Source organism: Aythya fuligula, chromosome 1 (genome assembly GCF_009819795.1).
Source record: "Aythya fuligula isolate bAytFul2 chromosome 1, bAytFul2.pri, whole genome shotgun sequence".
NCBI classification, from domain to species: Eukaryota; Metazoa; Chordata; class Aves; order Anseriformes; family Anatidae; genus Aythya; species Aythya fuligula.
In genome coordinates this window covers 82447997-82475424 of record NC_045559.1, presented here as the reverse complement: position 1 = coordinate 82475424, position 27428 = coordinate 82447997, and the positions used below count along the sequence as shown (strand labels likewise).

General features: G+C 41.2%; 2 protein-coding genes across 2 annotated transcripts; both read left to right on the top strand.

Moving 5' to 3' along the window:
- Window positions 1-433: 433 nt before the first annotated feature.
- LOC116502094 (epidermal differentiation-specific protein-like) lies at window positions 434-12649 on the top strand. Its single transcript, XM_032207831.1, has 2 exons — window positions 434-444; window positions 11936-12649. The coding sequence occupies exon 2, from the start codon at window positions 11989-11991 to the stop codon at window positions 12520-12522; it is 534 nt and encodes a 177-aa protein (XP_032063722.1). The 5' UTR covers window positions 434-444; window positions 11936-11988; the 3' UTR covers window positions 12523-12649.
- Window positions 12650-25952: 13303 nt separating this feature from the next.
- On the top strand, window positions 25953-26954 carry LOC116490810 (olfactory receptor 10AC1-like). Its single transcript, XM_032190366.1, has one exon. It carries the CDS (start codon window positions 25953-25955, stop codon window positions 26952-26954), a length of 1002 nt encoding a protein of 333 aa, XP_032046257.1.
- Window positions 26955-27428: the final 474 nt, after the last annotated feature.

Sequence of the window (27428 nt, the reverse complement as noted above, 5' to 3'; positions counted from 1 at the left end):
TCCCTGTCTGCACTGTCTATGCATTTCCTTTTAGTGTTTTAGTTTGGTTAAGTTTGTAATTTACTGTGTGATTAATTCAATTCAATTCAAGAATTCATTAGATGATCCTTCTGATACTTGCTCATTCAGATCAGAATGTCTGAAACCAGAGCCCTTTGAAAGACCATGACCAGACAGAGGCTGCTGAATGGATACTAGGCTGAATCCTGAGCAGAAGGAACTCCAGCAGATTTTATTGGATAATGCTTTCTGCAAAGAAGAGTTCCAATGTGACCTAACGGATGGGAACATGCACATTGATTGCCTCATGAAGATAGGTTTGGCCAAACTCAGCAAACTGCTCAAACAAGCTCGTACGGAAATTTGCTGGAAATGGGCGCACTGGAGCTGGGAAGAAGCTCAAGCTGAGAGAAGCGGACCTGTGCACACAACTGCCCCTTGCTGGTAAGCATCTGCGCATTATGGGGAATCATACGTCCTTAGGAACAAAGACTGTCCTGGTAACCTTACAGTTTATTCTCCTTATTAACAATCAGACAGTTTATGAGCTTGAAATATGGGACCAAATTGATGTCAAGGTGTGAGACTCCAACTAAAAATGACAAGGTTGCAGCAGGATTGCTCAGCACCTGGCGAGCAGTCTCTGGGGCCTTGAAGAGCCATGTGGGACCACAGTCAGAAACGTGTGGTTTGCCAGATAGTGAGGGAGCTGCGGGCTCCTTTACTGATCCGACTGCTACGCCATGGGCCCCTTTGCTGCTACAGCCATCAAAGGCTTTTGCTGTTACGCCCCCTGCTGACCTGGATGTGCCTTTTGACCCAGGCCCTATTGGCCTTGAAAAGGAGATGGATATGTTTTTCTTCGATTCGGGAAGAATGGGATACATAAGGCCTGAAGGCCGAGTTGCTTGACAACTTAAAGCAAGACATATTGTTCAAAAGGAATGGAATATAGACTGCCGAACCAGGATGAGGAGACAGATGAGGAGTTCAACAGGCAGCTGACGGAAGTTGCGAAATCGTCGGCGCTTGTTCTTGTGGGGGACTTCAACTTCCCTGACATATCCTAGAAGCACAACACAGCCCAGAGAAAACAGTCTAGGAGGTTTCTGGAGAGCGTGGAAGATAGCTTCCTGACGCAGCTGGTTAGTGAGCCTACCAGGGGTGGTGCCCTGCTAGACCTTCTCTTCACAAACAGAGAAGGACTGGTGGGAGATGTGGTGGTCGGAAGCTGTCTTGGGCAGAGTGACCACGAAATGGTGGAGTTCTCTGTTCTTGGCGAGACCAGGAAGGGGACCAGTAAAACCGCTGTATTGGACTTCCAGAGGGCTGACTTTGAGCTGCTCAGGACACTGGTTGGTAGAGTCCCTTGGGAGGCGGTTCTGAAGGGCAGAGGGGTCCAGGAAGGCTGGGTGCTCTTCAAGAAGGAAATCTTAATGGCGCAGGAGCAGTCTGTCCCCACGTGCCCAAAGACGAGCTGGCGGGGAAGAAGACCAGCCTGGCTCAACAGAGAGTTGCAGCTTGAGCTTAGGAGAAAAAAGAGGGTTTATAATCTTTGGAAAAAAAGGGCGGGCCACTGAGGAGGACTATAAGGATGTTACGAGGCTGTGCAGGGACAAAATTAGAAAGGCCAATGCTCATCTGGAGCTCAATCTGACTACTGCCGTCAAAGACAACAAAAAATCTTTTTACAAATACATCAATGCAAAATGGAGGACTAAGGAGAATCTCCATCCTTTACTGGATGCAGGGGGAAACCTTGTTACAAAAGATGAGGAAAAGGCTGAGGTGCTTAATGCCTTCTTTGACTCAGTCTTTAGCGGCAATACTGGTTGTTCTCTGGATACCCAGTACCCTGAGCTGGTGGAAGGGGATGGGGAGCAGAATGTGGCCCTCACTATCCATGAGGAAATGGTTGGCGACCTGCTACGGCACTTGGATGTGTGCAAGTTGATGGGGCCAGATGGAATCCACCCGAGGGTACTGAGAGAACTGGTAGAGGAGCTGGCCAAGCCACTTTTCATCATTTATCAACAGTCCTGGCTATCGAGGGAGGTCCCAGTTTACTGGCAGCTAGCAAACGTGACGCCCATCTACAAGAAGGGCCGGAGGACTGACCCAGGGAACTATAGGCCTGTCAGTTTGACCTCAGTGCCAGGGAAGCACATGGAGCAGATTGTCTTGAGAGTCATCATGTGGCACTTGCAGGACAAGCAGGCGATCAGGCCCAGTCAGCATGGGTTTATGAAAGGCAGGTCCTGCTTGATGAACTTGATCTCCTTCTATGACGAAGTGACGCACTTGGTGGATGAGGGAAAGGCTGTGGATGTGGTCTACCTTGACTTCAGCAAGGCTTTTGACACCGTCTCCCACAGCATTCTACTGAAGAAACTGGCTGCTCTTGACTTGGACTGGCGTACGCTTCGTTGGGTTAGAAACTGGCTGGATAGCTGGGCCCAAAGAGTCATGGTGAATGGAGTCAAATCCAGTTGGAGGCTGGTCACTAGTGGCATTCCCCAGGGCTCAGTGCTGGGGCCAGTCCTCTTTAATATCTTCATCGATGATCTGGATGAGGGCATTGAGTGCACCCTCAGTAAGTTCGCAGATGACACCAAGTTAGGTGTGTGTGTAGCTCTGCTAGAGGGTAGGAATGCTCTGCAGGAGGATCTGGATAGGCTGGACTGATGGGCTGAGGTCAACTGTGTGAAGTTCAACAAGGCCAAGTGCCGGGTCCTGCACCTGGGGCACAACAACCCCAAGCAGAGCTAAAGGCTGGGAGATGAGTGGTTGGAGAGCTGCCAGGCAGAGAAGGACCTGGGCGTATTGGTTGATAGTCAGCTGAGTATGAGCCAGCAGTGTGCTCAGGTGGCCAAGAAGGCCAACAGCATCCTAGCTTGTATAAGAAGCAGTGTGGCCAGCAAGGCTAGGGAAGTGATTGTCCCCCTGTACTTGGCTCTGGTGAGGCCGCATCTCGAGTACCGTGTTCAGTTTTGGGCCCCTACTAGAAGAAGGACATCGAGGTGCTTGAGCGAGTCCAGAGAAGGGTGACGAAGCTGGTGAGGGGCCTGGAGAACAAGTCCTACGAGGAGCGGCTGAGGGAGCTGGGCTTGTTCAGACTGGAGAAAAGGAGGCTCAGGGGTGACCTTATTGCTCTCTAGAGGTACCTTAAAGGAGGCTGCACAAGGTGGGGGTTGGTCTATTCTCCCACATGCCTGGTGACAGGACGAGGGGGAATGGGCTAAAGTTGTGCCAGGGGAATTTTAGGTTGGATCTTAGGAAGAACTTATTTACTGAAAGGGTTGTTAGACATTGGAACGGGCTGCCCAGGGAAGTGGTGGAGTCACCATCCCTGGAAGTCTTTAAAAGACGTTTAGATGTAGAGCCTGGGGATATGGTTTAGTGGAGGACTGTTAGTGTTAGGTCAGAGGTTGGACTTGATCTTGAGGTCTCTTCCAACCTAGAAATTCTGTGATTCTGTGATTCTGTGAAAATGGAGACTTGTTTGTAATCAAGAAAAGGAATGGAAAATGGAGACTGTTAAGTCAAGGAACTTAAAGGATTATTTGTTACCTTTTCTGATTGTACAGGAATACTCAGGTTTAGTATGTAAAAGCAGTGTTCTGTATATTTAGAATGTCTGATGTTTGTGTGTGCGTGTTGGTGGAGCATAGACTCCCCACACACCCAGCACTGTTTACTTGCCTGTTATACCTTTTATAAGTTTAAGTATTACTAAATTCAGATTGAGTTGAGACTTCATTTATAACAAGAGCAATAATTAGTGTACCTGTGTGCAGGAGAAAGACCTTAAAGAACCAATCAATAGTAACTACCTGTCTAGCTGCAGCAGAGAAGAACTAAATAAACATTTTTTAAAAACTTTTTTTTTTTCCTTCTCTGGTTTTCCTTGATTTACATTTCCCATGAGTGATTGCTTAATTAGTCTTAGAATCTGACAGAAATCCCAGATGGCCCTCTCCTGGTGCATCACACTTGTGTGATCCCAGGAGAAAAACTTCTCTTTAAGGTCTCTGTGTCCATACCAATTTGAATCCTATGAGCATGTTATCTTTAAAAAGATTATTAAGTGCTCTGTTAACAACATTTTTTTTTTTTTTCTGTTGAGAGAAAATGTAATGTTTGGGAGAAATAGTAACTTTATGTAGAAGGCACATTTTACTCATGTATAGAAGAAAATAGAGGATGGGGAAGTGAAGATAAATAAGATCAGTGGTTCAGGAATCTAAAAAGGTGAAAAAATATGCTAGAGAAAGATAATTTTCGTGGACAGAAATGAAATCTGCTGTTAAAGGAAAAATATTAAAAAGAAATCCTATATAAGGTAATTCCTTCAGAATGAATGGAGAAAATTCTTGGATACATGCTTAGCACAATATTATTATTGTTGTTTATCAGTTGTATGAAGCATTGTTACTAAACAAATTATTTAATTTCTAAAGAGACAGTATAAAGATACATACTGCAAATGATAACGTCTACAAATATGTATGCTTTCCATGTTTCTGCTTTAAAAACATGACTTTTAGTCTTGTTTTTACACCACACTAATTTATATCCTATTTCTGGTTTCTACGCTGGCACTTTCCTTTCTGTTTGCAAGACAGTAACAGAATTTTTTTATTGCTATCTACAGTAGTGCCATTTACTTCTATTACTATACATATAGATATATGTTATTACATATGTAGATATAGCCATCTCTAAACACAAAAAATATTATTTTTTTGTTTGTTGTAGACATATTTCAATATTAAAGAGGTATTTATCAGTATTTATCATTAAGAAAAACAATCTATGACTAGTTTGAGGTGTATTTACTATTATTCAACACTGGAAGTTATATACCTCACGAATTTGCAGAGTCCCTGGTGTATGCTGGCTAAATCACGCATCTCACATGAAATAGCAGGGAGCGCATTGCAGCCTGACCCAGGGAGTGAAGGGTCCTTCAGGGCTGCTTGGCATCTGCTGCCATCCTCTGGAGAGAGCTAGGATGGAGCCCCAGCGAGCTACCCTTGAGAGTGCTTCCTATGCATGTTTTGGGGGAATCACTGCTAGTAACAAAGCTAGGCTTTCATTTAGAGGGTGAACTTTACAGACGGAAATAAATGAGCAATGAAGGTGAACCTACTGTGCCATGAGGAACTGTTTGCCTTCATGTGCAACAGCCTTATGCTACAGCCTGTGGCACTGAGGCCAGGAGTCTGCCTATGTCAAGAGTTTTAGAGAAAGAATGCAAGAAAATCCTTTTTCACTACTCTCTAACAGTCCTTGTTAGAGAAGTTAAAATGTAGAACAAACATTTCTGGAATATCCTTATTTACATAGTTTACATAAGTCATGTCTATTAATTGCAAACTACAGTGGTTGGTATCATATCAGATGATTTTGGTGACTATAGCCTGAATACCTGCTCTTAAAAATGAATAATAGCACTCACTACCTCTATTCATTTTATTTATCTATTTATTTGTGTGTGCGTGTGTGTGTGTGTGTGTTGACCATGCTCCTGGACCACCACAAAAAACTGGGTACGAGAAGGGATGGTTGGCTTTTCATTAATATTTTAAATTAATCCATATTTGGGGTATTTGAGCAAAACTCTGCAAAACTTGCCCAGAATTTCTGTAGAACTCTCTACTGCATTGTCATTGTGATTAATAAGATATTGAGGATTGTTGCTAAGCAAAAATGACCTTGTCTGAACTTTAATATATGCCATTGGATAAAGCTATTGGCTGATGGTGAATGAATATGACAGGAACATAAAGGAATGATAGCAGAAACAGCTCCCATTCAACATCAGCAGCTGGGAAGGAAATCAGGTTGATATCCTCTGTGTCAGAAGCTGTAAGCAAAAGTAAGGATTCATTTCTTATTTTTCAGTTGTCTGTGGATTTCCATGTCATCAGTCTTGAAAACATCAATGGGTGAAATATTCATTATCTGGTACTCCTTCTGGTGCTGCACTGACATGTAGTGAAGGAGTTCTTAATGTCCAGCCCAAACCTCCCAAACCACAGCCTGTGTCAGGGCAATTATTACTATGAGTGGGTGAAGGCTTTTGCAAACATCAGAATAATACCATTATTGAGTGAAACATACTGAGATAATGGTTAGAGCAGACAGTGAAAGCCCATTTGTTAACAGTGACTTTGTGTAAGGATTGTCCACAACACAGCATTGCATTATTTTAGTCAAATAATTTGCTACTACTAATGGCCACTTAGATGTAACTTGTTCATCAGAAATTCTTTCTCTCCTCCAAGAGGTGCAGATTATGATAAGAGGAGTAGTAAAATGTAGCAAAAATACCTCCCCTCAGTGACTCAGGGAGACAGAAGCCCTTCCCTGTAGGGGGTACAACTACTCTAAACAGAGCTTTTTTTAATTTTTTTTTTTCATGTTCCTAATTGATGTAAATATGCCCCACAGCACAAACTAATAATATCACACCCCATGGTGGCTCAGCACTGCAACAGGTGCCCTAAGCTTCCACACTTGAGATGCTCAGAACACACCTGGGCAAGGCTTTAAGGAACCTTACCTAACTTTGGACTCAGACCTGCTGTCAGCATAAGACTGGAAAAGAGTCCAGTCCTCCCCTATCTTTTCCTCCTTTCCTCCCATACTTTTTCCTGCAAATCTATGATTCTGCCCTTAGGCCTTAATTTGGTGTTTGGGCATTATTTTGCTGATAAGAAATAGCTTTCTCTTTTACTTCTTCTAGTCAAATTGATTTTTTTCAGGATGTTGTTTTATTGTTTTTAACACAGAAGAAGTAGAACATTCTACAATAACTGCAGGAAAAAGGGAACTCACATGGTATCTGCTGATGTGTAGGGTTTCAACACAGAAGATGTTCTTCCGAGAAAGATCAGGATAGTTCCTAAAAACATTTTTTTTCAGCAATAATGAAACAAATCATAAAGATTTATCCAGTTCAACCCTGGTAAGCAGCTATGCATCATGGAGTTGCTTGCTCACTCTCCCCAGATATGATGGGGGAGGGAATCAAAAAGGTAAAAGTGTGAGAATTCATGGGTTGAGATAAGGACAGTATAGGAAGGAAGGAAGGAAGGAAGGAAGGAAGGAAGGAAGGAAGGAAGGAAGGAAGGAAGGAAGGAAGGAAGGAAGGAAGGAAGGAAGGAAGGAAGGAAGGAAGTAATGAAGGAAGGAAGGAAGGAAGGATGGAAGGAAGGAAGGAAGGAAGGAAGGAAGGAAGGAAGGAAGGAAGGAAGGAAGGAAGGAAGGAAAGTACAGAAAATAATAAAAAACAAGTGATGCAAAATTAATTTGCTCACCACCAACTGACTGAAACCCAGCCAGTCCCTGAGCAATGGCAGCATTCCTGGCAAAAAAACTCCCATTTTTATTGTTGAGCATGATGTCTTATGATACGGAATATTCCTTTGGTCATTTTGGGTCCTGGCTGTGTCCCTTCTTACCTTCTTGTGCAACCCCAGCCTGCTCCTTGGTGGAGCAGTGTGGGGAAAAAAAAAGACCTTGCTGCTGTGTAAACTGCTGTGTAACCTGCTGTGTAAACACTGAAATATCTAAGAAAATGTTGTGTTATCAACGTAATAGTTTAAAAAAAAATAAATAAAACTTCATCCTAACTCCAAAACATAAATTTTTGGAAGTATAAGGCTTCATCCTAAATACAAAACACAACAGCATATCAGCTTCTGTGAAGAAAACTAGCTATCCAACAAAAACCGGGACAATATTTCACAGTACAAGGACGTGAGGGAGATAGCCTACTGGAGTCACTCCTTACCTTCTGTGAGACAGAATCAGAAGGCAGAAGGGACACTCAATGGATGCGTTTCCCTATCCTCTCCCCATCTGTCTGAAAGCACTGATAAGGGGCAACAAGTCCCTGCACAGCACAGCAAGCATATCCCCTCAGGAACTTTGCCACCTTCCCACATGCTGTGCACAATAGGTGTGAAGCTTTGCAGGTTGATCTGAACAATACCATGAGGAACATGGTACATCTGACTTGGAGGTGATGCTGAGGTCATGTCAACCTGCACCCTGCATTAAAATAGCTCCCTCCAACAAAAGAAGAAGAGTTGTCATGGGAGACTCACTTCTGGAGGGAACAATATGCAGACCAGACCCACTTCATAGGGAGGTCTGATGCCTCTCTGGGCCCTAGATTAGGGACACAATGAGAAAGCTTCCTACCCTATAGCCCTTGGACTATTACCTTTTAGTGATTTTTCAGGTAGGCAGTGATGAAGCTTCAAGACAAAGTCTGAGGGCAATCAAAAGAGTCTTCAGGGCCTTGGGACAACTGGTTAAGGGGTCAGAAGTACCCGTGGTGTTTTCATCTATCCCTCCAGTTGCAGGGATTGATGAGGTGAGGAACAAGAACAGCCACAAAATGAGTATCTGGCTTGGAGCCTGGTGTCCTCAGCAGAACTTTGTTTTTTTTTTTTTTTTTTGGATCATGGGTCATTTTACAAGACACTAGGCCTTCTGCCAATGGAAGGTGTTCGCTTGTCTTTAAGGGGGAAAAGTATCTTTGATCAGGAGTTAGCAGGCCTTAAATTAGATTTGAAGGGAGAAAGAGATAAAACTAGGCTTGACAGAGACAAGCCTGGGTGTGGTTCAACAATTGTTACAAGGTGGTGTGCCAGTAAGGTCCTCTGCTGCTTCTGTTGAGGTAGGGGATGTAGGACCATGTGGCAGCAGAGGTACAAGGGACATTGATGGGTTAGAAATCACAAAAGTGTCTGGGAATGGTCGTGCAAGAATTAGGGCTTCTCCACCCAGAAAGGTGGCACGATCTGTAGCCCAACTGAAGTGCATCCACACCAATGTAAGCAGTATAGGAAACAAGTTGGAGGAGCTGGAAGCCATTGCAGCAGAAATTCTAACTACGAAATAGTTGGTGCCACAGAAACATGGTGGGATGCCTTGCATGACTGGAGCACTGCAATGGATGGCTACGAACTCTTCAGAAGGGATAGGGTAGGAAGGAGAGGTGGTGGGGTAGCACTGTATGTTAGGGAGTGTTTGGATTGTCTTGAGATTAATAATGGAGATGACAGGGTTGAATGTTTATGGGTAAGAATCACGGGGAAGGCCAATGAGGCAGATGTCCTAGTGGGTGTCTGTTATAGACCACCTAACCAGGCTGAAGAGGCAGACAAAATATTCTACAAACAGCTAGGAGAAGTCTCTCAATTACTAGACCTTGTTCTTAGGGGGAACTTCAACTTGCCAGCTGTCTGCTGGAAATATAGCACAGTGGAGATGAAACAGTCTACGAGATTTCTAGAGTGTGGGGATGACAACTTCCCTACACAGCTGGTGAGTGAGCCAACTAGAGACGGTGCCCCTCTGGACCTTTTGCTTGTAAATACAGAAGGACTTATGGGTGATGTGAAGGCTGGACGTCATCTCAGGCACAGAGACCATGAATTAATTGAATTCCCAGTTCTTGGAAAAGTAAGGAAGGGGGTTAGCAGAACTATCATCCTGGACTTCCAGAGGGCAGACTTTGATCTCTTTAGGAGACTGGCTGGTGAAGTCACTTGGGAGGCAGTCCTGAAAGGCAAAGGAGTCCAGGAAGGCTGGTAACTCTTCAAGAAATAAATCCTAATGGCACAGGAGCAGGCCATCCCCACACGCCAAAAGATGAGCCAGTGTGGAAACCAGCCTGGCTGAACAGAGAGCTGCAGCTAGGTATCATGAAGAAAAAGAGGTTTTATGACTTGAGAAAGAAGGAGAGGGCCACTCAGGAGGACAAAACTGCATGGTGATGTTGTGCAGGGACAAAATTAGAAGGACCAAAGCCCAATTTGAAGTCGGTCTGGCTATTGCTGTTACAGACAATTAAAAAAAATAAAAAATCATTAATATGTAAGCAAGAAAAGGAGGACTAAGGAGAATCTCCATCCTTTATTGGTTGTGGGGGAAAACATAGTGACAAGAGATGAGGAAAAGACTGAGGCACTTAATTCCTTCTTTGCCTCAGTCTGCAGTAGCAAGACCAGCAGTTCCCCAGGTACCCAGCCCCTTGAGCTGGTAGGTAGGGACGGGGAACAGAGCAAAGCCCTCATAATCCACAAGGAAGTAGCTAGGGACCAGCTTAACCACTTAAATGTATGCAAATCTATGGGACTAGATGGGATCCACCCAAGAAGGGTGCTGGCAGAAGTGTTCACCAAGCCTCTTTCCATCATTTATCATCAGTCCTGACTATCAGGGCAGGTCCCAGTCAACTGGCAGCTAGCAAATGTGACACCCATCTACAAGAAGGGCCAGAAGGAGAAACTAGGAAACTACCAGCCTGTCAGTCTGAACTGCCAGGGAAGGTAATGGAACAGATTATCTTGAGTGCCATCACACAGCACTTACAGGTCAACCAGGTGATCAGGCCCTGTCAGCAAGGGTTTATCAAAGGCAGGTCCTGCTTGATGGACCTGATCTTCTTCTACCACAAGGCGATGCACTCAGTAGATGAGGGAAAAGCTGTAGATATGCTCTAACTAGATTTCTGTAAGGTTTTTGACACCATTTCCCACAGCATTCTCCTGAAGAAACTGGCTGCTCAGGGCTTGGACATGAGTATGCTTAATTGAATTAAAAACTGGCTGCATGGCTGGGCCCAAAGAGTAGTAGAATTGAAGTAGTAATACAGATAAATCATAAAACTAGTTTTATAGCAACAAATAAATTGCACTTTCATTTAGGAGTTAAATGAATATTTTACTAGTTTTTTACATACAATATTGTGAGTTGTGAAATGCTGTCAAAACGGCCCACACCTATTTCTAAAATAATTCTCAAATGCAGTGTCAGTCATGAATTGAAAGACTCACTGTAAGTGCCTGAGAAGCTAAAAGAAAACAGAATGTCTCAAACATGTAGCACAAAGTGGTGATATGGTCAGAAAAGAGGACCTGCTAGGGCTGGATAGTGCCAACTTCCTTGTTCTGGGTAACCTTCTGAGACAACTTTTGGTGTCCGTGGTTCTGGCAGTTGCAGTAGGAAAGGTGCTAGCAACCCCCTCTTCTGCCCCCCCCCCCCCCCCCACCCCCCCCCCCCAATTCCTCCTTCCACTTGAGAAGGTTCTGGGTCACAGGATGCACATATTACCATACAAAGCAGGAACTGGAGGTGGGGACTAGCTGTAATTAGGATACAAAGTGAGAACTGGAGTTGGGTCCAGCATATAAATAGTGCGACTCAGAAGGGCTTTGTGTGCACCCACCACCATCACAGACAGAACAGGAACTGGACCAGAGACATCGCTGGAACCCAGGGTGGTAATCTGGACCTTTCCTTTACCATCTTTCTCTGTCTTCCTCTCTCTCTCCTATGCTATAGCCCATTCAGCCCTCTGTGAAATAACGAGATATAAATAGTTCCCATTATAGATAGGAAGGTTTGATCAATTTCTGCCAGAAGAGCTTTTGCTATTTTATTAACTTTTGCTAAAAGTTAAGAGCACCAAACAATACATTTGAATTGAAAAGTTTTATGTCACTTCAATTTCCTCCAAGGGTAGCACGAATGTTGGCAGTCTCCAAGAGGGTTTTCTAGGACAGCCCTCTCCAGGCCCCCACACAAATCACCAGTCCTATATTTGAATTAATTATTTATTAAATAGAATATTCCAATAAGTTACTAAACTTAGATGTCATTTGAACACATACCAATATACACAACTAACCAAGACCTGAGAGATTTGATGCATATCTCGTTTTACTCTTAATTTTTTCTTCCAAATTCAAATTTCTACATCTTGCCCTCAGTTTCGTCCAACAGCTGTTTTATTCATTCCTTGCTAAAACTGTTTTAATTGTCCCATTCTTCTTTTTTCCTCTCTATTGCCTTGTGTCTTTCGTGGAAACACTTCTTACAATTATTTGTTTTCTGTTTTCCTTTTCTGCAGGCTGTCATCTGACTTCTACAGCAAGAAATCGAAATTACAGAAACACTGCTGAGATGGGGAAAATCATCATTTATGAGCACGCCAACTTCCAGGGGTACTCCAAAGAACTCACGAGAGACGTTGCCAATCTGAAAGATGTAGATTGGAATGACTGTATCTCCTCAGTGAAAGTAATTGGACAGCCTTGGGTGGCTTATGAGCATGCCAACTATAAAGGCCGGTTAACAGTATTTGAAGAGGGAGAGCATAGCTTTGTTGGTAGAGAGTTGAATGACAAGATCTCTTCCCTGATGTTGATTACTGAAAGTTTACAAAATCCACAGATCACTATCTATGAACATGACCAATATCAAGGGAAGAGCAGGGTGATAAGAGAAGCTACCAATTTGGCTAGGGGTCATGACAATGACATGGCATCTTCTCATAAAGTGCAGCGAGGTGCCTGGTTGTTGTGTGAACATAGCGATGGAAGTGGTTTTCGCTACATTGCACGAGAGCATGAACACCTTCCAAGTTACAGAGCAATTAATTTCGATGACAAGCTTTCATTTCTGCGTCCCCTTCTCCCTGGAAAGTATTGTCACTGATGGATAGCAAATTCTGAAGTCCTAAGGGTAGATGTAGCCCTAGCAAGAAAGATGGGACCTAGATCTCTCTGCTTTTTTTATTTCCCCTTGTGCCATAGAAATACTGAATGGGAGAGCTCTCTTTTATGCTATGCTGCTGATGTGTATTTCTCAATTCTGTCTGGCACTGTTCTCCTTCCCCATGATCCCAATGAATATAAGAACTATCGTATTTAGTCATATGAAAAAAACCTCAATGATAAGAGATGATCTTGTAGTGCGTAACCTATTAAACCTGTAACTAGCATTCCAAACTACTAAACCATGTAATGTGAAAATGTTGCATGTTACTTCTGTTGCTATATGCATAATCACATATATAGTGTATAACCAGAACTGCTGACTTTATATTCTTCTTTACAATGCTTTTTCTTCACAATGACCTCTGCAATATTTTTTCTATTCCATTTTGCATTGTTAACAATAAAGAAGATACTATAGTCAACAATGGCTTTATTTTATATATTGTTTGTGTTTTAACAGTTAATATTGCCCTTATATGATGAATTATGATGAGATTTCCATGTATTAAGAGAATGGTTCACACAGTCAGATCCATGAAAAAGATTTTGAAGTTTTCTGGAAGGTTTTATTTCCTTCCATTTTCATTTGTCAGTAACATTAGTTTCAGGAGTAACTCAATGTGATGTCACCCAACGAGATCTTGTTAAGTCACCGTCATCTTGGAATGGGTCCAGAGGAGGGCCACTAAGATGATCAGAGGGCTGGAGCACCTCTCCTACGAAGAAAGGTTGAGGGAACTGGGCTTGTTTAGCTTGGAGAAGGGAATGCTCCGGGGAGACCTCATTGTGGCTATCCAGTACTCAAAGGGAGTGTATAAACAGGAGGGAGAAGACCTGTTTACATGTGTTGGTAGTGATAGGACAAGGTGGAATGGTTTTAAATAAGAGGGGGGAGATTTAGGTTGGAAATTAGGAGATAGTTATTCACTAAGAGGGCGGTGAGGCACCGGGAAGGGTTGCCCAGAAAGGCTATAGGTGCCCCATCCCTGGAGGCATTCAAGGCCAGGCTGGGTGCATCTCTGGGCAGCCTGCTCTAGTGGTTGACAACCCTGCCCAGAGCAGGGAGGTTGAAACTAGATGATCTTTAAGGTCCTTATCAACCCAGGCCATTCTATGATTCTATGATTCTATAATTAAACTTTGTTAGAGCACTGCATTATATCAATAAAGATATTGCTGCTTCTCTTCCATAAGAGAAGTATATAATTCCATTTGTGACACTCAACCAGAGTTTAGGTCTTGGTGAGCATGCTGATATTGCTGTCATCATGGCCAAATACAAAATTGATTGTATCTCAAGGCACTGATCATACAAACAATTTATAGTCTTCTATTGCTCCCAAATTTTTAAGCAAATGGAAATTTCTGATAAATTTGAAGTGATTGGTTAACCACAATAGGAAAACCTGAGGATTTTAAACCTTTTTTATCTTGATATGAGATGATGTATTATTTTGAAATCACAGTTGAAATCACAAGCCAAATTTCTGCCTCACTTGCTTGACTTCTGACACATGAAAATTGCCTATTCCTAAGAGATGGCTCTTAAAAAGTGACCAGTAACGAAGTTAGGCATGTATCCTAGAGACACACACATACTGTGTCTCTGGGATACTGCACATACAGTGCTAAAGACACTGACATGGCCAACCATTCAGGCTGCCTTAGACAAGGTATTTCAACAATATCCACATGTAACCACTGCCAGGTCTCACATAAAACAAGTATAGACAGCCAAGTCCTCCATCTAAATATAATGCTAATTACAGCACTGCAAAGTTGTGACATCTTACCTATTTTCTACAACGGTAACAGTATTACTTACCAGTTCAATTGCTGTAATTCTGAATTTGGCTTTAGGTTTCACTGGCAAATAAAAGCTTGTATCTACTGTTTCAAGTAATATACTCTTTTGAGACCTTTCCTGGACTAAAGTGAATCACAAAAAAAAAAATTCATCCTATCAGACATTATTGTTTCTGGGTAGAGATGTGAACATCTGCCTAATGCTGGCAACAGCATCAAACCTCACTGACTCAGCTGACTACACAGAAAGGCTCCTACTTCTGATTTTTCAGAATTCAAGTTTTCTTCCTCACTGTAGTACAAAAAATGTTTTTGATTCAGTTATTTGTCTAAATGTCAGTACACTATTCTGCCTATTCACTTTCCTCTGCAATAGTTTTCAAAATTCCTGTTTTTCCCTACATTTTCCCCTTTAAAAAAAAAAAAAGCCATAAAACAAGTAGCAACACTCAGTCTTGGTCTAGTCCAACTTTTCCCATGCTAGTTTTGATTTGGGCCTGATATAAGACATTTACAAATCTCTGTTCCCAGTGATTTCACCATTTATTTTCAGGGTGACCTTTTGCTGTCCATTCAATATGCATAGCTAATTGAAAAGTAGAGTCATAATTTTTACCTTGTAAAACCACCATACTAACCACCATACAGCGTTTCTATTAATCCATAGCCCTCAATTTCTGCCCCCCTTTTTAAAAATTAATTTATTATTTTTATTATTATTATTTAAGTTTAAGATGAACAAAACCTCATGAAATGAAAATTTGTAGCAAGAATGTTCACCAGGAAAGGAACAGTTCTGGGAATAGTCATTCAGCTTCCAAAATCAAACAGGGCAAGTAGTGAGTTGAGAAAGTGAAAAAAGCGAAGTGAAGTGGAAGTGAAAAAAAGATTGTTGCCCCATCTTGGTAAAACTGAAAGCCTTAACTTGGAGCATGTTGAAATATAGATATATATTTAATTCTTAGATACAATTATGTGCATTATTGATTCCAATGAAGTTGATCTTCTCATTTTAGTATGTGGCAGAATTGTTGAGAAATGCATATCAAGACTTTTATCTTTGTGACCTCTCTCACTTAGATGACATGAACCCTATCCTTTCCAGGCACCTAAAGGTTGTTCTATCTATCAAAATCCAGAATTAATAAAATCAGTGTTTAATAACATGCAAACTTTACACAGTTTAATCTCTGATATTTTCAGCTGGAGTTTAATAGATTTCTGTAATCTCATATTCTTTAAAGCCATAGTTGGCCTGTCCTAATTATAACTACAGTTGTATTCAAGCATCAGAGGCTGGTGAATATAGCTTTATCTGTTATAGTGTAAATAGTAGGATCACCTTCACTGTTGACTACTTGTCCCTTGAGACCGTAAGAGCTGCTGTATGATGATTTTCGTTTGTCCAGATCCTCAGAGAGAAAACACTGTCCATTAGTGCACTTCTGATGATACAGCAAAAAACAAACAAACAAACTAACAAAACAAAACAACAACAAAAAAAACCTGTACACCCAGCTTTCTGTTCATTTGTCTCATTGATGAACTTTCATATCTGTAGCCCCTTTGAGCTGACTGACCTTTTATTCTGAAGGCCTAACCACTGTGACCTTAAAGTAGTGAGTGACAGATATGTTGATGAAAAAAGGCAAAGGAAGAATTATAAACAAAACTTCACTTTATGTATCTCCCAGGAGTGCTAGATGTTTGTCATACATACTAGGTCCGTCCATCTGTACAGAAACCAAAATGGAAGTGGGAATAAAACTGTACATACCAAGGGCTGAAGTCCGTTTCACTACACAGCTAGCTATGGTCAGCTCAGCTCAAGTCATTGCTATTTATTCAAGAGTCTCTGCCTGTTGAGCCTTTGCCCCATTGTATTGGGTTTATGTGGCACAGCTGGAGGGGGGAGCTGCAGGACTGGCCTCTGTGAGGAGTCCAGGAGCTGCCTCAAGTTAGATAAGGGCCATTTTCAGCTGGCTCCAAAGGGACCTGCTGCTTGCTGAAGCTGAGCCATTGAGTGATATTGGTTGCACTTCTGTGACAGCAAATTTAAGAAAGGGAAAAACCTGCTGCACAACAGCAGCTGGGAGAGAGAGGAGAAACAGCCCTGTAGACACCTGAAGAAAGTAGGCTTCAGGCATGAGAACATCATTTCAGTATTAGTTCAAATGCAGTTGTTCAGCACAGAAAGACTAATGGCTAAGGGTCCCAGCAGTTCAAAGGAAGGTACTGCATTTACACGATGCTTTCTGTAAAGAAGATCTAGACTTCTCTGCCTCTGCTCCTTCAGTGCTTTCACCTTGTGACTTAATAATAATAATAAAAAAAAATATTACTCTCCCTTTATGTTGTCCTATCAGGATGTTTTCCAACTTTTCTTAATGTCCTGATCTTGCTTTTGCTCCTTCCAGTCTGGCTACCCTCTTCCCTCCTTCTCCCCTATCCCCCTACAAGTTCTGTATAGCAGAAGTTTATGCCAGCTCCATTAAATCAACAGTAACAGATTGTAAATCACAGGTTCTGGTTGGACTTCAGGGAAAACTTTTTCATCAAGGGACACTGTAGCATTTGAATTGGTATCCAAAGTGGTGAAGGAATCTCCAGCCTTGGAGATTTTGAAGACTCAGTTAGGCAAGACCATGGTGATGTGATGTGGAATTAATGATTCTCCAGCTCTGAGTAGGAGGCTGGATCTTCTGTTATAGATTCTTTGATTTCTGTGATTTTGTGAAGAGCTCTGTAGAGATAGAGAGTGTTTCAGTATCACATCCACGTGATTCATTTCATTTCTTATTCATCAGTCTGAAAGAATATCTGAGTACTTTGCTTTGTTTGTTGCTTACAAGATCTTTGGGCTACATTCCATAATTATGGTAAATTAGGTTTTGCTAATAAACAAAAGCTACTAAAGCTGAATATGTAAAAAGTTCTTCTTAGTGTTTGAATATGAAGCCATAGATATGTTTCTCAGGTAGCTGCTTATTTCAAAATACAAGTCTTTGCACCAAATAGATCCATGAAAATAAGGTCTAGAAAATATTAGGGGCGCCAATAGTAGCACATTTTAGGTTGCCCATCCCAGGCCTAGTTCTGCTATTCTGGTTAGCAAGCATGTAAATATGAACATGGTCTCTTGTTAAATGTAAGTGTGCCCACAGGTCCCCTGCCAGGATGGGATCAGTGACTGTCAGCCTGAATGTTTATCAGTGCTGTAATGCAAAGTGCCACACGAGGTTCCAGAGAGTCTAGCCAAACACAAGTCATCTGTTATTGTCACAGAGCCCTCCAGAAGGTGACAAGGCCTTGATCTTTTTTGTCCCGTGTTTACAGTGAAGGTTCAGTATCATCTCACTTACCAATTATTTGTGCTGGGGGAGATCCAATAGCAAAACTGAATGGAAATGAGCAGTAAAACTGGTCTTGGTTACCTACTCAGCACAAGAAATATGGGGCTACTGTAGCCTTTGTCCTCCACATATCTCATGATTTTGTGGTACCATGTTTTCTCTCCTTTCAGATCAGGGCTTTGGTCACCCATGAAGTAAAGTGAAAAAACTAAATACAGTCACATCTCTAGACAAAGTTCCCTGTATTCTGAGGTTTATATCTCCTATCTCTAACAGATTCTCATGCAAAAAAAAAACCTGTCATTTGACCGTCAACCATCATTTTTCAGCAAACTGACTATTTACTGAATTCTCACCAAGACATTTTAGTTTTTGCACTTTTAGTAGGTAAGAATAGAGAGATGTTGTAAACACAAGAAACAATAAAAGAAGTAGATAGTGCATTCTTTATGTGAGAGAACAAGCAGAAATGTTGGTAAAGAATGCTGAAGTCAAGAACTACGTGGTTCTTTGATTGAGCAATATATGATTTCTAAGATGTAGGTTTTGTCCACCATTAGTAACAGATGTTCTTTCCTTCCACCTTCTCCAGCAAATGTGCTTGAAACACAGCTTGAAACAACCTCAAAGGTTCAGTGCTAGAATGAATTCTGTGGCCCACTGTCTTTCTCTGACTGCACATATATTGACTATTTATCAATTACTCTGTCTAGACGAACTCCAGTTCTACTGGAGTTTTTACATTAAGTTTAAAATACTGGTTAGCAGGGCTTACTTTCTGCAATAAGCTGCTCTGGAAAAACATGTTGGTCTAACAGTTATATGCCTTACTACCTGGAGAATGAGCCCTGAGGTCCTAAGAGACATAGGTGTAAAACAGTAACCTAGGTGGACAAATAAGAGACTGGAGGAGGGAGAAATGGGAGTAGCATGGGTACGCTGGGGATGGAGTGTGTACAGCATCAGCTTGAGATGGCGCCACCTACGGAAAACTTCAGAAAAGAACGAGCTTTTCTTCCATCCCTCCCAGGAGCCACAGTTGCATCAGATCAAATTAAGTAAAAATAAATGATGTCCCCAGATGGAGTGTCTCAGCCACCACCACCCTAAGGAAGAGCACAGGTGAACAAGGCGTCATTTACCATTGCACAGGGAACAAAAAGAGGCAATAAATACACAATTTTTAGATGTCAACATCATTGAGTTTCAGCCCCAGTGAGCTGTGATTCAAATCCCAAGAGCAGCTGAGCACTGCTGAGCTTCTCCAAAGACTGTGGGAGATGTAGATACTCTTTTCCTTTCCAGATGAGCCCCTCAGGCTGCAGGTTATCAGCTGACTGCTAAAACAATAAAAACAACAAACTTTCAATTAAACCATAGAGACTCCCACAAAGTTTCCCAAATGAATCTGAAACTAACTTTCAATAACATTAAGAGTTGTACTCTCAAGATATCTTCTCTAAAAGGTCAACAAGTTTTTTTGAACAATGGGGAAGGGCTTCGCTTCCAGAGTTGAAGTGAAAGTCACTGCATCCCTCTTTAACATTATCTGGTTTTATGCATGTACTCCTTTCAAATATTTGAGATGTGCTTTCACACTTTTTGTTCTCAGAGTGGTCCATCTCTCTTTCCTGTTTCCCAGCCCATTATTTCTGGCATTTTTTTTCCAGTTTTGTCTGTATTTGTATGCAACTGTTTTGTACTTATTCTCTTGCCCTACAGCAATATGAAGCCATGCCCTTTTTTAGTGTTGCTGAGTCATCTTAGTCTCATGGAATCATCTTGTCAAGGACTTGGCTGACTTTGTAGGTGAGGTAGAGTGATCACAGTGAGACCTTATGTAGGTAGCTGTCACATCATTAGAGGAAAAGTTGAATAGGACAGCTAACAGGCAGGTTAAGTTTTTCAGAATTAATTAAGTGCTATGGCATCCTCTGAAGCGCTGTGAAAAGCTGAGGTCATTTGTATAGAATCCTTCACAAAAACAATCAGATGACCAGGAAAAATGAAATTCCAGAATAATCATGAAGATAGTTCTCAGTCAGACCAAAAACACACACGCACCCACCAAACAAACAAACAAACAAACAAACCAAAAACACACTTAGATAGCTCTTCTGTATGTCAGCCTTCCTTAGTTCCTTCACCTTCTTTCTTATATTAACTGCAGCAGTTTAAGTTGTTTAAGTTAATATTTTCCAAAGCCTGTAGGTTAATTTTCAGATTGCCTGCCTTTTTCAAACATTTTCACTTGTCATTTTCTGTTTAAAACTTTTTATCCTCTCTTTCTTTATTTTTCTGTTTTAGATTTGCCCTTTCTTTCTCCAGTTCTAGATCAGTTTTCTTTCAGTGACTTCATGTTTTTCTGACTAGGAAAAGCTTGCATGCTGATGATAATATTAAATGATATACGCAATCATTTTCTTACCAGAGATGCAGGACAGTGCCCTTGGCTGGGTTAGAGTATGAGTAAGTACAAAGAAGTGAAAAAGACACCCCACCTTTAACAAACCAAGAGAAGTCAGCCGCCAGGCTGCCTACCCTTATTTATTTATTTATTTATTTTTATTATTTTTATCAGTTGGTTTATCATTTAATATTTTTTCCAGAGTGAGTTCCCTGGTAGTGTTTACCAAGCCAAACAATAGAAAATCAATGGGAGCAAGGTGATGCTTTTTTTCATAAAGGCAAATTACTATCAGTCATCCTACTTTTCAGTTCCCAGTTCCAGGAAAGCTCTGTGTATTACAGAAATGAAGAAACACTGTTTGTCCTAAAGTCTATGTGCAATTGTTTAAGTGCCTTGCCTCTGTGACTTTTATTGACTTCCCTTGATTACAGAATGGGGATCCACTACATGTTAAAAATTTTCTTTCAAGATGCTGCAGTTTCCAGAACCTGGCTCAGCTACACCCTGATCATAATCAGCCTTACTCGGTCACAAATACACTTTCTCAAATTATACTAATATTTATTTTCACATTATGAACATCAGATTGCCATTAAAGTGAATCTTATATTTCATTATTCACCAAAACCAATTCAATAAACTCACCTTAAAACTGCCTTAATTTATCTAGTCAGATAGGTCACCATAATTTGTCTGAGTAACAAAAGCTTCTACTTGTGAACACAAGTAATGCTCACCTGGCAACTTTATCATTTTTCTTGTCCTTCTCAGAGCAGGCTGATGATTCATAGAAGTGGGTAGGCAAGCCCAGTGTTGCTTGTTTTTCTGAAGATGGACAGGAACATCCTCTGAAGTATGTTGCAATTGTTGATAGAAACAGATATTATGTGATTCATTAACCATTCCTAGATTCCAAGAAACTCTTTATACAAATTTGGGCTAAGGCAGGCCAGTCCCAAAGCCTTGAAGGTATACTGAAAAAAAATCACAAACATTGCTACAGAGAACAAGGGGGAGGAGAATGGGGCCAAACTCTGCAGTAAGAAGGTGCACAACTTTAACGTGCTCCAGACAAGGCATGCAAATGTGCAGGTTTTATTAATCTATTATGAATTTGGCAAAGCCAATGCAATGAAAATGCTGGGAACCTGAAAGATGTGGGCTAGAGGAGGAAGTATGGAGCCACTCTGTCATGCATATTCTCTTCTTCTCCTGCAAGCTGTTTGTCTTGTTGCAGTGCATTCTGGCACTGGGATATGTACCTAATTCCAGGTAATGCTCCCCTGTTCAGTCAGTGAACCATGCTTTAGAGGTAATGTGTAGGTGTTTGTTGAAACATTGCAGGGAGGGGTAAGTTGCATGTTAATAACTGACAGCTTATCTGCACACACACAAACTGAAACAATAATTTGCCTTACATATTTTAGTGTAAGGCCAAACACTGTATTAAAAAAATAGTGCATATTACCGCTGACTATGTGGTATTGGTTCCTGGGTATGTGCTTACTCACCTAGTTTCTCTTCTAGTCTATCAGCAGAAAAGTGCAAAGTGAATATGAGAAAGATGGAAACAATTTTTCAAAATAGTTCCTTGTAATTATTTTTACATTGTTACTGAGGTAGCAGAATTTCTCCTGCAGTTTCAGTTAGAGAAAAGCATAAATATAAAGAAAGAAATATCATGCAAAACACTGAATTTTATTTTATAACACAAAATGAAACTATACATAAGCTAATCAGCTGATGTTCTGGAATTTTCACAGAACTTGGTAGAGGTAGCAAAGCATTTGACTAAAACAGATGCTATACTGTAAAGATTTACTTCCACTTATTTGCCAAGTAGAATTATAAAATAACCAGCTTCTGGCATTTACTCCAGTTACAGCATCAAAGACTGGCACGCAACAGAGAGAGTTTCCAGGGTTGTGGCTTTATTGGATATTATACAATAGTATCTAGAATTTCCATCCAGATTCAAAATTCAGTTTTGTAAATGCTTTAAGGACATTCTGTGCCCTAAATTGTTTACAACATTTAAACAGAAGAAGTGTAGGGGAAGAATTTGAAATAATAATAATAAAAAAATGTTTAAAAGTTGAAGGTAAAGGAAACAAACTGAGAGACACAGGAGGATAGATTCCACTGTCGGGCTTTAGTTTTACAAATTAAATGACAAGTTTTAAAAAGAGTAAAAAATGGTGAAATACAAATAGGGAATTTAAGTTCTGTCCTATTTCAAAATTGTAACACTACAGAATCCCAGTTACTTGCCTTTGAGGAACTCCACAAGTATTTCAGCTTGTGACAGTAAAGCTCCCCAGGTACACACAGTTCTTTCTGATCCTGTCCATACTGGAAGTCTGATGAAGGTGGAAAAAAGTCATAGACTCAAAGAAATGTTTAGGTGGAAAGGGACCTCTGGAGGTCTCTAGACTAACCCCCTGCTTCCAGCAGAACTAGCTCCAGAGCTATATAAGGTTGCTCACAGCCTTGTCCAGGTGATTTGTGAACATCTCCAAACGTTAGATATCCGTTTCTTGGGGCATCTGTTCCAGTGTTCAACTATTTCACCATGTCCTTCTGAGAGGGTTCTGGCTCTGTTTTCCATTTAGTCCTACAACAACTAGCTGAAGTCATCATTTAGATCCCCCTTTGGCCTCTGTTGCGGTTTAACTCCGCAGGCAGCTAAGCACTACACAGCCCTTTGTAACCCCCTGGTTCTGTCCCCTCCCAGCTCCTTGTGCACCCCCAGCCTCCTCACTGTCAGGGTGGTGTGAGAAGCTGAAAAGTCCTTGGCTTAGTGTTTCTGCAACAATTAAAACATCCATTTGTTATCAACATTATTCTCATCCTCAATCCAATACCAGCTACAAGGAGGAAAATTAACTCTACCGTAGCCAAAACCAGGACAGCCTCCTATTCACCAAGCTGAACAAACCTAACTTCTGCAGCATCTCCTTGGACACGATGTGCTCCTCTTGATTTTGTTGTAATATCTCTTGTATGGAGGACTGCAACAGTGGACACTGTTCAAGATGTGATCTCATATGTGCCAGACAAAGGGGAATAATCACTTCACTTCACCTCCTGGTCATTGTCTTGTTACTGCAGCCCAGTATGTGGCTAGTCTTCATGCTGTCTTCCTCAGTCATGTTCATCTTGCTCTCTACTGGAAGGTCTTTCTCTACAAAGCTCCCAATAGTCAGTCCCTAGATTATACTGTCTCAATTTTGTCTCAAATTGACCATGCCATATCCATAAAATTCTACAGAAGAATGTTTTTTCATTGTAGATTTTCTCTAAATCATGTCTCCAGAAAAATCTTAAAGTACCATAATTACATGCTATTTATGCCAAGCTATGTTAATGGAGATCTGTTCCATTTTGACGGTCAAAAATGTTGACATTGCCTCTCTTTGCTTACATGAGCCTACAGATTTCTTTAATGATTTCATTGCAAATGACCAGGAATTAATGTAGCAATGGCAATAAATATAAACCGGATCTGAATAATCTCAGTCATTGCTGAACAGTGATTTCATCTGACTCAGTACGAAATAATGGATTGTATGAACTGGTGAAAATCCCACACATAGTTCCAGAGGCTGTTTTGAAGCTTTTGTATTTGTTTTACTTTGCTTTTAAGTGTGAGTTTGGTTTAAACATTCTCTTGATTTTAAAGAGCAGCAGTGGATTCTGTTAGGTAAATTGTTGCTATTTGAGGTACAAATCAGCCCAGTAAATAATCGGATGTTTTCAGCTGCTTTGGTGGAAGCAGCAACAACCCTCAGCGAGGATGCTTTCCTCTAAAGGTTCACCTACATCTTGTTGATTGGTTTACAGAAAAACTGCAACCCCCCTTTCCTTGGGAGGAATAGAACTGCCTGTCATTCATGTAGGAGGGCAGAGACAGTGGTGAAGAGAAAAGACCTCTGTGTTATAAAGTATATAAGGAAGTCCGTCTTGTGGAAGAGAAGAGATTATGATTATTAAATGCTGAAAGAAAACATTGGCTCTAGGGAACACTCACAACAAAAGGGACTCCAGACTGGGTGAGAAACCCAGTCAGCCCAGACAGAACAGGGCACATCATCAAGAAGAAGAAGTCTATATTTTCTTATCTTCTAACCCTGAGAAGGTATGTTGTCGCTGAAGTGATCAGCTCCAAATGAAAATAAGGGAAACACATTTTCTCTCCACTCCTTTGTCTTGTGTTTAGTAGAATACTCTTTAAGTCTTAGCACCTGGAGTGCAGGGGGCCCAAGCTGGTCTGCAGTGATTGAGTCAGCAGCCTTGAGATCTCTTGTTCTCTGTCAAGAGCTCCTACTTACATTCAGTGTCACGAAAGCTTTATAGGCAGGCTGTTTAGAATAGCTATTGTGCGTATGTTTTATGCTCCAGAGCAGAGATTTTATTCCTAGCTTTGCACCCTAGGTTATATAACTGTAGAAGTTTTCATTATTTGCCTGAGTTCCCAGATGTTTTGAATTGTGCAAAGGTGTGTAGGCTTATCAGATTCACTTCCTCAACTTTATTGATAATTTCTTTCTGGAGATGTCTTCTTTTCAGGAAAATCCCTCTCTCCATCTAGTATTTTTTTTTTTCCATCAACTTCTTTTTTTTTCTATTTACTCTTAATGGCATTGGAGTATTTAATGTAATTTCTAACTTCTTTCATATTTAAATATTGATATATTTTTGATGTGAGAAGTCTTCAAGGAATCTGGTCTTATTAGTGATTTACAGTAAAGTGTAGAAAGAATCAGAATTATTCCTTGTAATAAATATTGCTTTACATGCTGTGCACATGAGCAATGAACACTACTCACCCGTGACCATTATATGTAATTTATTACTATATTGCTCTCTATGTCCTTATATTTAATAGATCTTTTCAACATCAGGAGGTTTGCTACACTCCATATTTCTAGGAACTTTCTATTCTTCTTGTGACAAGCATTCCCTCCAAGTCCAGGATATTAGCTTTGTATTAAAATAAATAAATAAATTGTTATACAAAATATGTTGCCATGGACATCTTTGGGTTTGTGTTTGGAAGTGTGTTTATGTTACTCTGATGCCACAAGCCTGAGACAGGCAAAAAGATATAAGTAGACAAAATATCATCTCAGATTTTGCAATCCTCGTGTTTAGTCATTGACCTCTTCTATCTGAAACTCCATTTCACTAGGAACTTTGAGACAAATACACCGTGGGGAAGTCAGGAGTCAGTCAGTGAACACCTGAAATCTCCTTTAGTTGGAGTCAGATTGTAGAGCAGAAGCTCCAGCCCACTGTCTGCTTGTCCTTTTATATCCCTAGCACAGATGTAGAGAACTGCAATATTGGTGTGAGCAGAGGACAAATGGGTCTGCCTGGGAGTGGAAGCTCCTGAAGGAGCAGCAGCAGAATGTCTGAAAGAAGGGCACCTAGGTATTGATAGCAGCTAGATTAGTAGGCCATCAAGGTCACGGTCATAAACCTAAGAACAATTTGGAAGAAGTGATGAATACCTAACAGCTGATATTCTTTACCATCAGTTTCATGGCAAAGAATCCTGAGCAGACTATTTGGGCACAAGTACCTTGGTGGTTGTTAGAATAAGGGTGTGAAAGTGTGTGAATATGACCAAGTGAAATGAGTTTTGTTTTAAAACAAGATCACTTTTCTCCCCACAAAGTCTCACAATGAGCTTTACTACACTGGTTCTACACTATTGCAACATTTTTTCCTTCATGGAGTTGATTGCCAGGCATCAGGTCAAATTCAATTATCTCCCTTCTGTTTCTCTCCCTGTAGATGCCATGTGAAGGCTGCATGGAGAGGGACAATGAGAGCACTGATGCAACCATGGAGTTCCTCCTGCTTGGCTTCTCTGAGCTGTTCTGTCTGCGGGTCTTCCTCTTCCTTATCTTTTTAATTGTCCATTTGGTCACACTGGCAGGGAATGTGATGATCTTTGTAGCAGTGGTTATGGAGCCTTCCCGCCCTCCCATGCTTTTCTTCCTCTGTCAGCTCTCTGTCATTGAACTCTGCTATACCTTAGTCATTGTCCCGAAGGCACTCCTCAGCCTGATAGTAGTGGATGGCAGCACCATTTCTTTCATTGGCTGTGCTGCACAGATGCACTTTTTTGTGGCACTTGGTGGGGCTGAATGCTTCCTCCTGGTAGCCATGTCGTATGACCGCTACGTTGCCATCTGCCATCCACTTCATTACATAGCAGTGATGAATGAGGGGCTCTGCTTCAGGCTGGCTGTGGCATGTTGCCTGGGAAGCTTTGCTGTTGCCCTGGGGTTGACAGTGGCTGTTTTCCGCTTACCTTTCTGTCAGTCACATCAAATCAACCACTTCTTCTGTGATGTCCCTGCTGTGCTGCACCTGGCCTGCACTCAGAGTTACACCCCTGAGCTGCCTCTGCTTGCTGCCTGTGTGCTTCTCCTACTGCTTCCCTTTCTCCTAATCCTGACTTCTTATGTTTGTATTGCTGCTGCTTTGCTACATGTCACCTCCTCCCTGGGAAGGAGTAAGGCCTTTTCCACCTGCTTTTCTCACTTGGCCATCACCTTGCTGCACTATGGATGTGCCACCTTCATATACATTCGTCCTAAATCCAGTTACTCACCAGCTCAAGACAAGATGGTTTCTCTGGTCTACACCAACATTACTCCATTGCTATATCCCCTTATTTATAGCCTGAGGAACAAGGAAATCAGAGGGGCTCTGAGGAAAATGTTTAGGAGGAAGAGAGGAGCTCAGCTGAACTCGGATACTGTCAGGGCTCTGACAGGTGTGTGGTAAATTTTATTAGAGTAAACATGCTTGTTGGAAACACAGCCCCATAACCAGGTTAGGACCAGATTCTCTATAGATGTCACTACAACAAATATCCAGGCAGAATTCAACATGCATTGATACATTTATGACAAAATGACTTCTCTGCTTCTAAAAAAAAGTCTCTACCTACCTACAGGGAAATTCTGCCAATTTGTAAGGAAGAAGAACTTTCATCAGTTTTTGGTCTGACTTTTGTGATCACATATATGTGCCCATGCACACATTTACAGTCATATCAGCGCACTCAAAACATCAACACAAAATTATTTACAGCTGCTGTATTCTTTTCATTATTTTTCTTTCAAGATGAAAGTAGAAACTGGAAACTCAATAAATACTTTTAGACTGGTAAGTCTTCCAGCACAAAAACAAAAGAAAACAAAACAAAAACAAACAAAAAACACAAAACAAAACAAAAAACCTGAAGGCCATTATTAG